At 39.5% G+C, this 15,690-nt stretch overlaps 1 protein-coding gene across 5 annotated transcripts in view; it reads right to left on the bottom strand.

Moving 5' to 3' along the window:
• The window catches only part of SLC9A3 (solute carrier family 9 member A3), a 54,599-nt gene extending 39,559 nt beyond the window's left edge, over positions 1–15,040 (bottom strand). For all 5 annotated transcript variants that reach the window (XR_001875979.1, XM_017821902.1, XM_017821915.1 and 2 more), the window contains exon 1: positions 14,769–15,040. Coding sequence is in view for 4 of the 5 variants with exons in the window: in XM_017821902.1 (XP_017677391.1) it covers positions 14,769–14,958 (190 nt within the window). In the remaining variant the exon portion in view is untranslated. The remainder of the gene's footprint in view (positions 1–14,768) is intronic.
• Positions 15,041–15,690: the final 650 nt, after the last annotated feature.

Below are 15,690 nucleotides of genomic sequence, written 5' to 3'. Positions count from 1 at the left end.
AATGGGAACAGTCAAAAATAATATTTCAAAATGAGAGCAAAGTACACATTAGAAACACCTTGAAGTATAGTAGAGGATATAAAACAGGACAGCAAAAGATTCATAAAACTGCTTCACTCTCTATCCAAAGGTATTAAAATTAAGTCTGAAAGACAATCTTCTTGCTCAAGTTAATATTCCTCACAGACTGAACTCAGTTAAGGGTTACTATGAATTTTCTGTGTTTAGGCTGCTGTCAGTGCATGATATTCCATACTGAACACAAATATAAAGAAGTACAGTTCAAGATGTTACATACTAGAACTATTCTATATATAAAAGAATAAAACCAGCATATTTCTGTCATTACTTCTTCCAACTGCATGTTAAAGAGTCAGCAATAACTGTAAGTGCACTTAGTGCTTATTTTCTGATCACTAAGGTAGTTATGACAAAAAGTATTGTCTGAGGTCTAAAAATCCAGCTGATATTACAGTATAAATTGAAAAAGCATTTAGGGGCATGAAAACAAGGTAGAATTTACTTTCTATTAATGGTGTATATTGCAACTGCTCCAGTTTTAAAACTGTCTTCAAAATTCACTGAAATTTATTGACATATAGTGAAAGCAATCTTTTTATTTTAAAATGCCAAACCTTTTTCCACTAACATGAGTTAAATAAAGAAATGAGTTAACTCATTTCTCACTATGAATTTTAGATTTTTTTCCTTTTAACCTTCATTTTAATATGATAAATCAATTGAAATATAGGTCTCCCTATAGGAATATTTTGGCATTTGCTCATACAGATTAAAAACTGCAATGAAATGCGGTACTAGTAATATATGGAAACAGTTGTTCTGGTGTCATGATAAATTGTGTAAGGAATTACCAAAGTCTGAACAGAAAACAGAACCAGTTCTTCTCCCTGATTCATGTCTACTGTACAAAGAAGAAAAAGAAGATGAAGAAGAAATAATTTAGCGAATACCAATATGGTATTCTGAATATGTCCCTATACTACAGGGACTTCCTCTTCTTCCCCTGTACTGCTTCTAGCAAGGCATTGGATTGTTCCTGTTAAGAAGGGCAAGAGGGACATAATTAAAGCCTAGGGTCTAGAGGGAATAGCTATGAGGGCTGCTCCAAGTCATGGCATAGGACAGTACTTTCTTTTCAAGCACTGGCAACATTCCTGTCCCCTTCATTCCACCCTGGCAAGATTTTACTTGGTACAGCTGCAATAGCATGGAATTACAGTGGAAGTATTCCTGATTATAGTAGTAAAATAAGTAAGCATGTCAAGCAGCTCTTGTTTAAAACTGAAAAAAACCTTAATTTCAGAGAACTAACAAAATATGCCCGGCTAGTTTTCATTGAAAGTAAATACTACCATGCACCTTGAAAAGCTTCAAAGTTTTTCCAGAGTCTTATGTGGGGGGACAGTTCATGTTGGAGGAGTCTCCATCAACTAAGAGAAGAGTTTCATGATGGATTACAACTCTTGTCTGTAATTTCAAAAACTCAAGTATGTTGATAGGACGAGGGGGAGGATGGCCTTAAACTGATATTAGGAAGAAATTCTTTGCTATAAGGGTGGTGAGGTACTGAAACAGGTTGCCCAGAGAGTTTGTGGACTCCCATTTCTGGAGGTGTTCAGGACCAGGCTGGATGGGGCCATGGGTAACTTGGTTTAGTGGAAGATGTGCCTGCCCATGGCAGGGGTGTTGGAAGTAGAGAACAGAAGACATCACATGCTTTGTTACTGAAGGCACTCATTCCTGCCCATAAGAAAGTAAATTTGCTCAGAAATCCAGGTACGTGATTTATTTTCCCTCAGATTTAAGAAGAGCAAGGTGGACTTAGTTTATATCATCTAACTTTTTCCTGAAAAAGACTCTGAAATACTGCTATCATTCAATGTGCTTTAACATGGCTTTTGATTTTTGTCCTTACGGCTTCTCTGATTAAGTAATACATTAACTCTCATACCTTCATTATCTCATTTGAGAGGTGAAGTACATGATGGTAACAGCAGGAAGAACCGTAGTTTAATTAGTGTCCTTATACTGCAAAAGGTAGTACATCAAAAATAGCTTCTATGTTTTGAAATGGAGAAGGAAGGTGGTAAGACAGCTCTTTTTTCAGTTATGCATTTGTGTATTGTAGTGCATACTCAGGCAAAATGAGAAAGGTTAGCATGCAAAAGGAAGTTCATGAGAAGATTAGATTTTCCATAGTGAAGAAAGAAAAAGGAGGGGAACAAAACAGGCTAAAGCTGTATTTGAAGCAGCTCACAACTCAAACCTTTTGCTTACTTGACTGCTTATTTCAAGAAAAAAGGGAGGGTAGAAACCAGATACAAATCCCTTCCTAAGTAAAAAACATCCCAGAGTGTCACATGCATAAACAAAACATGATTCTGTTCTATGATACATAGGATTCTTTGCTTTGTACAAGTAAGTGTCCTTTATATAGTCAGATCCCTTCCAACATAGTAAAAAGATTTTGCATAGGTTCCTAAAAATATCTATGCAAAAAATTAAATGTTGGGAGCAGTAAGAATTCAGTATGAATCAAATGTAACTAAACTATCCACACTACTATTACCACATATATAGGAGTTAGACCTCAGTAGAATCATAAAGTGATTTGGCTTGGAAGAGACCTTTAAAGGTCATCTAATCCAATCCTCCTGCAATTAGCAGGGACATTCAACTAGACCCGATTGCTCAGAGCCCCATCCTACCAGACCTTGAATGTTTCCAGGGACTGGGCATCTAACCACCTCCCTGGGCAACCTGTTCCAGTGTTTCACCATCCTCACCATAAAAAAAATTCTTCCTTATATGTAGTCTGAATCTTTTAGCTTAGAACCGTTATGCCTTGTCCTATCACAGCAAGCCCTGCTAAAAAGTCTGTCCCCATCTTTCTTAAAGGTACCCTTTAAGTAGTGAAAGGCTGCAATGAGATCTCCCCAGAGCCTTCTCTTCTCCAGCTGAACAACCCCAAGGCTCTCAGCCTGTCTGCATAGGGGGGGTGCTCCAGCCCTCTGATCATCTTCATGGCCCTCCTCTGGACCCAACCCAACAGACTGGTGTCTTTTCTGTGCTGGGGATCCCAGACCTTGATGCAGTACTCCAGGCAGGGTCTCACCAGAGCAGAGGGAGAGGATCACCCACCTTCAGCCTACTGGCCACACTTCTTTTGATGCACCCCAGGACATGATTGGCTTTCTGGGCCATGAATGCACATTGATGAGTCATGTCCAATAAAAGGAGTTCAATTATTTACACATATATAAATCATAAATGAGAGAAAGCCTATAGCTGAATAAAAATTATATATGTGGATTTAATTCTGAAAGGATTAGTGTAGCATCTTCATGTACATGTAAATGCCAGGGTAAGTTCTGGAAAAAGAGTGCTGGAATGGAAAAGCGTCAATCTGAGAGAAAGACCCAGATGAAGTGATACTGCTTCATACCAACTGTAAAATAAAAAATGTTAGTGGATTAAGTCCTTCTTTTGTTCTGAACTATAAAGTGTTATGAAAAGCCAAACTTCACAATTTTCTACTAATATTGGTTTTTCCAATAATCTCTTGAAATTGTGCACCTGAATATGCTGTTAGATCTGACAGGAAGGCAAAAAAGGTGAACAAATGTCAAGACAGAAGGCAATTTTCAGCTGAATTTTCCTTAAATTTATGGATTTTCCATTTTCTGCCACGTTCACTAGCGTTTAAGTAAGCATGTGATATACAGGATATTTTTTAGAATTTTCATTTCTGTTATGAGTGTTTAGTTTTTCAGCAGCTGAACCTGCTTGATGATTTATCTACATTTCTATCATATCCTTAACTGATAAGCAGTTCCCAAAGTATGGGGTTCTTTACCAAGCCAGGTACAGATACTGTGTGTTGTGTTTTTGGAATGGTATTCCCCAATTTAGTGTTCCCACTGAAACACTCCAAAGCACACACCACTCCATCACTCCCCCTTCATTCCCCTTGTGGGTTGGAGAGGAAAATTGGAGGCACAAAAGGTAAAGATTATAGGTTGAGATAAGAGCAATTTACTGAAAGCAGCAATAAAATGAGACAATGAACAGCAACAATACTAATGAAAGAGGATACAAGAAAAAAGGTGAATGATTCAAATGTTATTGCTCACTCCCCACAGAAAACCCTTGACAACACCCAACTGCTCCCTCTGCAACCCTACAACCCAGAATGGGAGCCCTTCCACCATCCTGGAAAATGATGTGAGGTGGTATAGGATAACCTCAGGGTTCTAGCTATGCCCCCTCCTGGCTACCGCAAAAATTAACCCTGTCCTGGCCAGAACCAGGACACTGTGTTTTAGGTACTACAGAACAAACCCGACTCTTGGCTTCAGTACTTCTTCACTTGCCTACAATCAGAAAAAATTTATCAGATGAGGGCATATAGACAAGATATACTGACTTTCAACACATTAGGATCCTCCATTATGTGATAAACAACATGTGTTACACCAGGCACCAAGAGGAAAATACAGCTATAAGACCCTTCATCCTTACATTTGCGTAGGTCTTTCCTGACATAAGTACTTCCGTACCCACATAGGAGCTGAATTTCCACTTACAGTGGCAGGTTTATCTTGGACTACTTTTAATCTTTACTTATAAATCACAATAAACAGAAGGAAACTTCATACTTCCTCCTGGTGTTTTTACATCCTCATACTTTCAAACACCAAACAGCATGATTCAAGTGAACATGCCTTAAAAATTATGGGTTTTAGTAAGGTCAAACATGTTTTATTCCTTAAGAAAGGCTGAAAAATTAAGATGCTTTATTAAGTGCTCAAAAGTAATAGATTTTCCTAAAAAAAAAAGCTATGGTTTTTCACTTAATTACCATTTTCTTCAGTACAAGTATTCAAGACATGAAAACAAGATGTACTTCTGTTTAGTGAAAAGCTAGAGAACATAAGGTTTCAAATAAGATTAGTATATTATATATCAATGAATTGCTGCTCCCCTTAACTCCATGAAAAATGTGACAGTCCGTTTTTTTCAGACTCGTGTGAAGTGTAATAACCTCATCCTCAGAGCAGAAGATCAAATTAACTCAAGCAAGGAAGGAGTGAAGGTGGATTACAAAATGTTTATTTTTCACTGACTTCAATGCCGTATCTATCTCACTGTGAAATAATAAAATAGTGTAGTTTCTGAATCTGCTATGTTCTTTATTTCTAACAAATTTTTTTTTTCAGTTGGTTGGTTTGGTGTGGGTTTTTTTTTTTTTTGCTTTAGGGTTCTTTTCTTAGAAGAACAAGGGCAGTCTTCCTGAGAAAAATCCCATTAGAAATAGAGAAACTGAAATAGGATTTCAAAGTGCCAGTGCTGCAAGTGGAAGACACAGAAGTAATACCTGCACAGTACAGAGGAGAACTACAGAGCTGTGTTTTCTGGCATACAGTTGTGTGCAGATGAGAGATTTGTAGGAAACACTGTACACTCCAACCACCAACTCCAGGTTTACACATCTTCCTGCTGACTCATTTAGCTTCTGTTTGAGCTTGGTACTACCAGTTAATAGATCTCACTGCACGTTTCCATCAACTAGTACTATTCACTAGAATATCAGTTCATCCTGGAAAAAGCTTTGGCTAAAATAAGAGATGAAACTTATACTGTATCAGATAAGGAAAGAGAGAAGAGTGGATGACATATGAGTGGAAGCCATTTGGAACAGGAAATTGAAGCCATTCTCACCAGAAAGCACCCAGGTTACAGGATAGATAAACCTTATACTGGTACCCTGTCATTCCTTTCTTTAATTCATGATGGCATGACCATTGTGGCCACTATATGGCCACCATGTATTCTTCTCTCTTCTGGTAGCGTGCAATTTTGCACCAGTTAATCAAAGTATACCTACGGCATGCAGATGTGTTGCTTACTTCAACCACGTAGGATGTGGATAAAGGTCCATCCACGTGTGAACACTGCTAATTTAAAGACTAGGATCTACAGAACTAATTGATAGAGCAACTAAATCTGGAAACCATTACCAGGCACATGAAGGACAAGAAATTCCTCAGGAGTAGTCAGCATGGCTTCATGAAGCCATCTGATAAAACTCTACAATGAACTGATGCACCTGGAAGATGAGAGGAGAGAATCGACTAGTGTCTACTGAGTCATCAATAAGGTAAAGCCTTCGACACAGTCTTCCGCAAAAGCCTCGCAGCCCCTCGAGGTGGTGTTGTAGGGGCTGGATGGGCAGACAGTGAGGTGGATTGAAAACTGTCTGAATGTCTGGGCCTTGAGGGTGGTGATCAGTGGTGCAAAGTATAGTTGGAGGCTGTTAAATAGTGGTGTACCCAAGGGGTCTGTACTGGGTCCAGTCCTCTTTAACATCTTCATTAATTATCTGAATGATGGGGAAGAGCGTACCTCCAGCAAGTTTTCTGATGACACAGATTTCGGAGGAGTGGCTGATAGGCCAGAGGGTCAGGCCGCCATCCAGAGGGACTCAACAGGCTGGGGAAATGTGCTGACAGGAACCTTGTAAAGTTTGGCAAGGAGAAATGCAAAGTCCTGCACCTGATGAGCAACAACTCCATACACCAGTATATGCAGAGGGCCATCCAGCTGGACACCAGCTTGGCAGAGGGTATGAGCGTGACCAAACACTGGACAGGTTGCCCAGAAGCATTGTGGAGTTTCCTTCCTTGGAGATAATCAAATGCTGTCTGGACATGATCCTGGGCAACCAGCTGTAAGTCACCCTAGATGACCTGGGGCATTGAACCAGATGTTGTGCCTTCCAACCTCAACCAGTCTGTGAGTCTGTTATTCCATGATTTCTGTGAAATCTATAGGAGTTCCAGTATCCAATAAAATATCAAGCTGATGTCTGTGTTAAAGGACACAATGCATGTAGTCCTGTGTTCTTTTTCCCTATCCATCAGCTTCAGAGACAAGTTACATCACATGAGCAGTGCATCACTGACTTCAGCTTTAAACACAGACTAACCCAATTTAAAAGGTCGCTTTTCCCCAGTTCACTACTGTCCCAAAGTCATCCCCAGAATGTCTATGCTGCCAAGGCCTGAAAATCTTCCTCCAAATATTCAGCAGTTCTGATATTCCACTGGAGTAGGAAGATTGTAACTCCTCCATACTACAACTATATTTAGTTTTATATGTGGTCACATAACAACTATACCTCCAGTACAATTGCTAGTATATCAGTATTAACATTAGCATAACATAATATTAACAAAAAGCCATATTATACCAATCTGTGTCACCTAGTCCCTGGAATGCTACTGTACCATCAAAACAATGTAACAATATTTATTTTAATAAAGGAGTTAGAATATTTTAACTATGAGTTTTGTGTTTAACAAGTTTCTCCATCAGTTTACAATCTGTTGGCACCTGGGAGATTTTCATTATGAAATCTTACTTGTTCAAGACCTTTGCAGGCTTCTGAATATTTAATATTTCCTCAAAGCCCAGCTTATGGAAGTGAATGAATCCATAAAGTTTTCCCTTTCTACTTTTTTTTCCATCTGTAAAAATCTGTAATTGAAGAAAATAAAAATCATAACCACATGCTTTTGAAAATTAGTATACAATCTACACTGAGATTTTCTTTCCTGGTGTGTGATTACTGCTATTTTAACATTCAGCTTTGACAAAACACCAAGGCATTTTTTTTCTTTCAATAGACAAATGCAGAACTTCTCTCCTAGGCGCATATCAGTGAATCCAGAACTAGTGCTTCTATTTTCAGTTATTGGAAGGAAAAAACTCTCCAGATCCATCTACATAAAAACTCTGGTTTTGTGCAGGCCTTTCAGAATACCTTCCAGTTTTCTTGTTCCATGAATGAACATTAAATATTCGTGCCTTAATTAAAAGTGTTTCCACTTGATGTCTTGCATTCCAACTCAGTCAGCTCTTCCTTGTCAGCCTGTACTTTCAGTATTTATGACTTTACAGTGCTTTACATAGCATCCAATGGGGTATCAAGTCACTCCTTTCATAGGGGTGAATACTCTGCAAACTGTTTTACAAAAAGCAATCAAAATATTAACCACAGCCAATCTGCCATGCTCCGTGGTTTTCCAGGACTCTTTTCATGGTCTCTAGTTTTAAATGGCTGCCACTTGTTAGCAAATTGAAGAACAATTAGAGCCTCTAGTTCTTTGGGACATTAGTTTAACTGCACTGCTACAGAGAGATGACAAAACACAGAGACATTTTCCTGAAAGGAAATGGAATATTCGGATAAGAAATATTCTTCTATGACTTTGGACTCAATACTTCCTCTTGGAATAGAGCAAGACATAAGAAAGATACAGAAGAATTCAGCAATCCATTACCCCTTTACTTCAGAGCAATTAAAACTCTGGTAAACAGGGGAAAAGAAGTCTTGTATTTGAATTCAAAACACTTCTTAAAGCAAACTGGTGGTGAAACTCACTGATTTTTTTATTGGCTTCTGGTTGTATGAGTTAAACAAAGTAATAATTCAGGATTTACATTGCAGCTTCCCTGCTAAGCATCTCTGACTCAAAAAGGCCCACAAAAACAAAGAGAGACCCTTTTGCTTGAAGAACCTGTGTACACCTGAAAGGATATACTGCTTGCCCTTATTTCTTGCAGGACTGTGGTCTGCTGCGTTACTACATGGGAGATTTACAGTCACTTCGGGGGTCTGTAGATCACTTTTAGTAATAAGTGGCTTTAGCTCTGAAGACAGTAAATCAATGGTTTCAAAAATCCCAAGATTACAGTATTAAAAGGATTCCATTGTTCTGCAGAGAACGCCGAGCACTTTGCACACAGGTGCCTGAAAGTAATTGATGGCAGAGATCCTTTCTTAGGTATGCATGCCTGAACTGTATTCAATTCAGGGCCATTCTCAAAATGCCATTGTTTTCTTATGTAATTCACACAAGTTGCCATTGTACATTTGCTATTAGTCAGGGGATGTAATCTGAATCTTGTCAAATTATACTATCCTGATATCTTCTTCCCTGCTCTAAATAATTAAGACTTGAGACTTGCAAGACTTGGAGGGGGAGGGGGAAGAAGAGAGATGTGTGTTTCAGAGAGATAGGAAGTAGAGGAAAAGGATGAGTAAGGTACAAGAGTAAAATGGAAATAAAGCGTGGGAATGGGCATGCACTTACAGTTCTTAAACTCAATAAAAATATGGCTTACACAGTTGTTCCTAGCCTTGGAAATGCAAAGCTATTGTTCTATGTTGGAAATGTTCTTTTCAGCTGCCTAAGATATATAAAATGTTGGATACAAAAGATAATTCCTTAGAAGGCAGAGGTTTTACAGTACTTAACATTCCTAGATCACAGGTATTCTAAATAGCACTTTGCAAAAGGACATACAGCATTTTCCAATATATCACAGATATATATATCACAGATATATAACACAGTTGCCAGCACAAATTTATAGCGTTTCTATGTATATCCGGGAAGGAAATGCATATGCCTCCACCAGAAGTGTGTTAACCTGTTCCAGCTTCTACTGACTTCACAATAAAGGTAAAAGATGTTCCCTTATCTTGTTCAGAACAGGGAAAGGTAGCCAATTCAGACTTCCTAAATCACAGTGCAAAGCCTTTTTTCATATTATCACTTGCTAATGAAAGCAGCTTTTAACAAGCACTACAATCAGGGAAAGGCTGGTAGTTTAAACTTTATAGGGTCTGATAGTATCCACACCGTTTTACGTTTTAATTTCTAACTCCATTTTCAGTTAAATACAACCAATAAAGTTCTGCTAAGCATCCTTTAACATTTCTTCCTAAAGATGTTATTTACTGAAGAATTGGCAACAGAAGAGCAATTCTCACATTTTGTTTCATTAAAACAATACCCTAAATCATTTTCGCTTTGTAACTGACACTTATCAGTAGCCTAGAATGCCAGGAGGAGAAACTTTGGAGTCAAATGGGCTTTTGTTTTGACAGTTTGCTTTGGAGGGAGGGTTATTGATTTCTTCAAAGAAAATATTGCCCCAGGAGTCGAAATTAGATGGGTGGTTAGACCTGCATTTCACAATTCCTTCCCTAGCCCATCCCTAACATGCTTAAAATTCTCCACAGCAATTGTTTGTGTTCACAAAATACTCTAAACAGATCCTTTCTCAGGGTACTTTGAGACAATGTGAAGGAGCCTAGGCATGCAGAAACTAGTGTGTTTGTAGGGATCCATATCTCTAAGTTTAGAGATGCATTGTGTTTTGCAGATCATGTCCTCCTGGAGTCTCAAGAGCTGATGGACTCAACTAGTCCATCTGACACAGTATCTTCACCAGCCTTCTCCTAAATGTTTGTTCATTGTTATTGAATCACTTGTTCCCCCTCCTCCAAAGCATTGTGGCATTCCTGAAGACGGATTTACCCACTGTCCTGGATTCATATTTCGCTCCCACTTTTAAATTTCTAATATAAAAGCCTTTAGAATATACATACAAATACACAGAAATTATAAAAACCCCAAGCTTTTGTGGCATTCTTAGATGCAGCATAAACTATACCAACAAAAACAGCTGGCAGGACATTTGCCTCAAATAGTGAAAAGGCTTTGTACCCTTCTTCATTCCTGTTCACAGTCACTCACTCTCCCACCATTTCTTCTAGTTGTTTATCTGCACATATTGAACAAATCCAGGCAGCTAGACAGACAGATAGACTGCTTTGTAAGTTGTTTATTATTATTATTATTATTATTATTATTATTACTACTACTACTACTATTTGGGGACTAATTGCTTATCCTTCTGAAAAAAATGTCATAAAAATGTTACAGTACACAAAAGGATTTAAACTACAAGAAGGAATTAAGGAATTTTCCAAGTTCCCCAACATAACCTCCATTGAAAATATAAATACCATCTTTCTCTGTTACCTAGGATTTTGAACAAGTAGAGAAGCATGCACTGGATAACCCCCAAGTAGAAAGCATTCTTCTTTCTCGTTTTTCTTTTTTTTTTTTTGCAATTGAGAGATATCCTCAGAAAAGAAAAAAAATTGTCTACAATATTTAGTGTTTAAACTATTTCTTCTCTTACCTAATTTTAGCTCCTGGATTCATTATTCCTTTCCTTCTTCCACTTGTTTCCACAGCTGTTTTCTGATTTCCTGCCTACTTCTGGCTTTTTCTGTAGCAGATTTTTCTGCCAAGACACTCTTTGTATCTTCTACAGGTCTGTTATTAAAAGATTATTTTCAAGATATGTTCCATGAAAGACATATAAAGAAAGAGGAGAGTACATGACAAAGTGAATTTAAAAAGCATATGCAAGTCTGGTCAGTGTACACGTCTTTTGTCTTAGAACTGTACTCTGTACGCAGTTGGTTAAAAATGGTACACCCTCTACCTGCATAGTTTTGGTAGGAAATGCCCTAGTCTATAGCGATAAACGCATGTTTGTTTGGGTTTTTTTCAGTGGTATTTCTTATTTCATCTGGAAAGCTGAGGTATCAGGAAGTGGACACATAAAGTCCACTAGGAGGGTTCTCAGTTGTACCTCATGTACCTTCTTCACATAGATAAGATGTTTTTCTGGCTTAGATTTACACCTGTGAGTAGTTTATTGGCCCTATCCCATATGGATACACATCTATAGTGATAAGAAAGCCTATCAAAAAGAGGAAATAAAGACCATTAGCCAAAATGGAACATTGTGAACCTTATGAAAGTTCCACTTGAAGTGGAAGAATGATGAGTTAGAACACTTCAAATGAAGAGGGTTAAATCAAATCAATTATAATATGTAAAACAGTACACCAAGATGCATCAGCAGTTTCATACGAGATACAAATTCATTTATTTCCTATTATGCATGAAAGCCAAGTGTATGAAGACTCTTCTTCCACAGTTTCATTTGTAGCAATACTTAGACTTGACAAAAACTAAACTAAAGTAAACTATAATAGCAGCTTCCTTCCCACGGAGCCCAAAACACTAGGCCACTTCTTCATGTATTTGGGATGCTTATGAGGTTTCACATACAATAGTTTATGTTGCAGAATACCTTGTCAGCACTAATTTGCATTCTGAATGTACACAACATAAACATCAAACCTCAGAAAATCTGTAAGAATCTCCTAATAAATACAGTCCCAAGCCATATGACACCATGAACTGAAACTTTTTAAAAAAAACTTCCACACAAATGAAAAAAACGAAACTAAAAAAACCAACCAAACAAACAAAACAAACACAGAATGCCTAAGGCTATTCTAATGCAAGAGAAGGCAAAGTATTCTTGTATACATTTATCCCCAGTTACCAACTGCAATTCCCAGAACACTCTCTGCTGACCCAGTTGCCTATCATCCACTAGTAAAACAGCTCTCTCAATCTCTGTAGCCGTGGAAAAGTGAGCTTGAGTATATAAGATCAGCTCCTCCCCTGCTGAAAAACCCAGAGCAAAACCAGCATTTTGACAGCGCTACCTTTGCCCTCCTTCAGGTAGTAAAGCAAGAGACTGAAGGACAGCTGTTCTGTATTTTCTTTCTCTGTTCTTTTCTGTCTCCTTTTCGGATATGTAAATCTTCTTTGAACAAGCAGAGGATTCTTGCCACTCAAAATCTTCTGATAGATTTCTGACCTACTTTCCAGAACCCTTGACACACCAAGGTAGATAGAAAGGTGACAAGCTGTGTTTTTTCTGTTCCCTTTCTCATCGACTTTTATGAACCCCTTCAGGCTTTCTCCATTAATAAGCTATTGAAAGCGAATGTACATTCCTGCTTGTCTATGTGTTATTTGTGACTGGTGGGGAAAGCAGGAGCATTCATAGGCTCTCAGGGGAATACAGCAGTCGTCCATTGCTTCTTCAGAGAAAATGTCCAGAGTAGTATAGAATCGCAAACACAAATGTGAAGAGAGAAAGGAACGAAGCTTGAGAGTTTCGGGGAAGAAAAATGATGGAGTTGATGATAGGTACTATCTACTAGTAAGTGACATGCTCTGTGCATCTCTGAAAGAAGTACAAAGAACTTTAAAACAGAATCAGTACCATTCAGCTCCTGACAATTAGTGCTTTATTAAGAGTTTATATTGAGGACTTCATGGTAAAATGGTTCATCTTAATCACAATGAATCTCAATCCAGGCCATTGTAATATAAAGAGAGTACAATCTAACTGTTCTGTTAGCTTCATTGGGTTTCAGAGACACACTGATATAGCTGTGCAGTACTAATATTACTCTGTACAACTGTGGCACATGTACAGAGCAGCAAAGGCTAAATAACACAAAGCCGCCTTAATAACTATACTTATTTAGAAAAGTATCACAAAAAGAAGGTTCAAATGAGTAGCCTGTTTTAGTTTAGTCTGCACAATTTTATAGCGACTCAGTGTTGTCAGTTTTTTCCTGTATGTGGTTTCCCCAGCTTTCTAATTGCTATAACCCATCAATAAAAGTCAATTAAAACAAAACTGGTTCTTATGTAATCTAGGTGCTGCAGCAACCATCTGAACACAAACTATTTGCATGGTTTAGATAAAGGTTCAGATAAAGGTATTTAGTTATATATCTATGGTTAATCAAGTGAAACCCAAGATGCAAATATTGCTGAAAAGTGCTGTACGGTATCACTTTTACATAACTTAATACTCATTTTTAAAATGTTTTATTTGGATTTGGAAACAGCATTTTCCACGCAAGTCTTACTGTGCTTGTCTTTTGTGCTAGACAGAATATACCTGAGTATACCTTTTTACATCTTTCATTCTCTGTGACATGTAAAATCCGTAGAATGTGATTCTGGTACATCAAATTAGTACTAAGAGTACAAGTTCAGAAAAATATTAATAGGATTTTCAGCTGACCTTCTGAGTTGAAACTGATTATAGAGAAGATTTCTTGAAAATGGAAATGACATTTACAGTGTTAGCCAAACTGGAAGTCTTTTTACCTTTTCAAGTTTCAAGGTAAAAGGTCTGAAAACAATAGCATATATGAAATAAAATACATTCCAATTGAACAATGACTCTTCTAGTTCAGCAAAGAGCATTATTGATATAAAAATGCTTTCAGAAGAGTCACGAAGTTCAGGACACAAGAGTTAGAGCATTAATAAAAATTCATTTAAACTATACCGAAGTTAGGTTAAGTCCTTGTTTTTCATTGATTCTAATTTCTTGAAGAAAATTCTGTGTGCTCGAAAGCTTGAATTTTTTCAGCTACATCAAATGGTCTGATAATACATATTACCTTTATAAACCATGCTCTTTTACCTTTATAAACCATGCTCTTTCACTAATTCAGCAATGCACTTCAAAGCTGAGAATGCTACGTTCATACGTGTAGTTTATAGTGTTTATTTTTGATTTTACTGGCTGATAGAGCTAACAATCATAATCAGGAGAATGGCACACCGTAAAGTGGAACAGGTATTGTGTAAGCTAAAAGGCTCGATTTCTGTTTCACTTTTGCAAAAAGTTTTCCCGGGAGCAACAGGAATGAAAGGTCTCAAGGAATTGCAAGGCTTTACAAGGAGACAGATGCAGAAGACACAGTCTGGGCGGTGAAAATGAACTAGGTAACACCTTGAGGCAGGTGAAAATCACCCTACTAAGCACTGTGTAAGGCTGTATTATGAAATCAGGACAGAGTACAGTAAACCCCCTGAAAACGGGTCAGTGGACTTATGACAAGCTTTCCTCATTTACGTTGGGTGCAAGAAGGGGAAGGGGGAAGGGAAAGGAAGAGGACATGTATTAATATATAACTCCGGACTTACCGATTTTGGCCAAGCTGGCCACAAGTATCCAGAGTGCAATGATATAAGGCTCCTTGACGTGATCCCATTTGAAAGAGACGATGGCAAAGCTTTGGTTGCTATTTTTAGCGCTTTCCGAGCTTCTCTGTCCCAGCGCCACTGGGAGAGCCATCAGCCCCAAGAGGAGCCCCACTCCAGATACCTGCCTCATCTCCAAGTCACACAACAAAATCCTGCTTCCCCTTCCCGGAGAAATCCCGCCTCTTCGGAGGTCCTTGGGGGCGAGGTCCTTGTCCCTTCGCAGAGACGCGCCCGACGGCTCAAGGCGGCGGGACAGCGGCGCGCGCGGCCGGCGTCGGGAGGCTCCAGTCCCGTCCCGTCCCGTCCCGTCCCACACCGCCCCGGCGGGCTCGGGTATCGCCTTGCGCGGGGTGGCCAAGGGCGGGTCAGGGGCTCCGCGCACAGGCAGATGCTTCGAGCTGGGGTCCAGCTGCTTGCCCGCACCTGCCTTTATCAGGCTGTTCCCGGACGGCCGGAGGCGGAGCCTCCCGCCGCTCCCGCAGAGGCTGCCGTGCGGGGACGGCGATGCCCTGACTGACAGAGCACCCGGCGGGATCGGCGGAGAGCTGTGCGAGGGTGGCGGCGGGATCGGGGCTGTGCCCGCCGTCCCAGCGCGGCGCTGGGCAGGGCGGGAGCGGACAGGAGCTGCCCTGCCTGGCGCTCGGAGCCAAGGCTGAGGCGCTCCAGCCACCTTGTCCTATGGGAGCCCGGGGTCCGCGCCTAGTCCGCAGCCGGGTGCACAGGACATCCACAGATCTCCGTTCGGGCGCTTTGGATGAGCGGGCAATGGGTCAGACTCCCTTCCTCAATCCCACTCTCCCGGCAGGTTGTCATAGATGAAATGCACTCTTTGCCGCTTCTCAGCCTTGCGTCCTCTCCTGAG

This window comes from Lepidothrix coronata, unplaced genomic scaffold, assembly GCF_001604755.1.
Source record: "Lepidothrix coronata isolate B3197 unplaced genomic scaffold, Lepidothrix_coronata-1.0 Scaffold3, whole genome shotgun sequence".
NCBI classification, from domain to species: Eukaryota; Metazoa; Chordata; class Aves; order Passeriformes; family Pipridae; genus Lepidothrix; species Lepidothrix coronata.
This window is presented reverse-complemented; position numbering and strand designations above follow the sequence as displayed.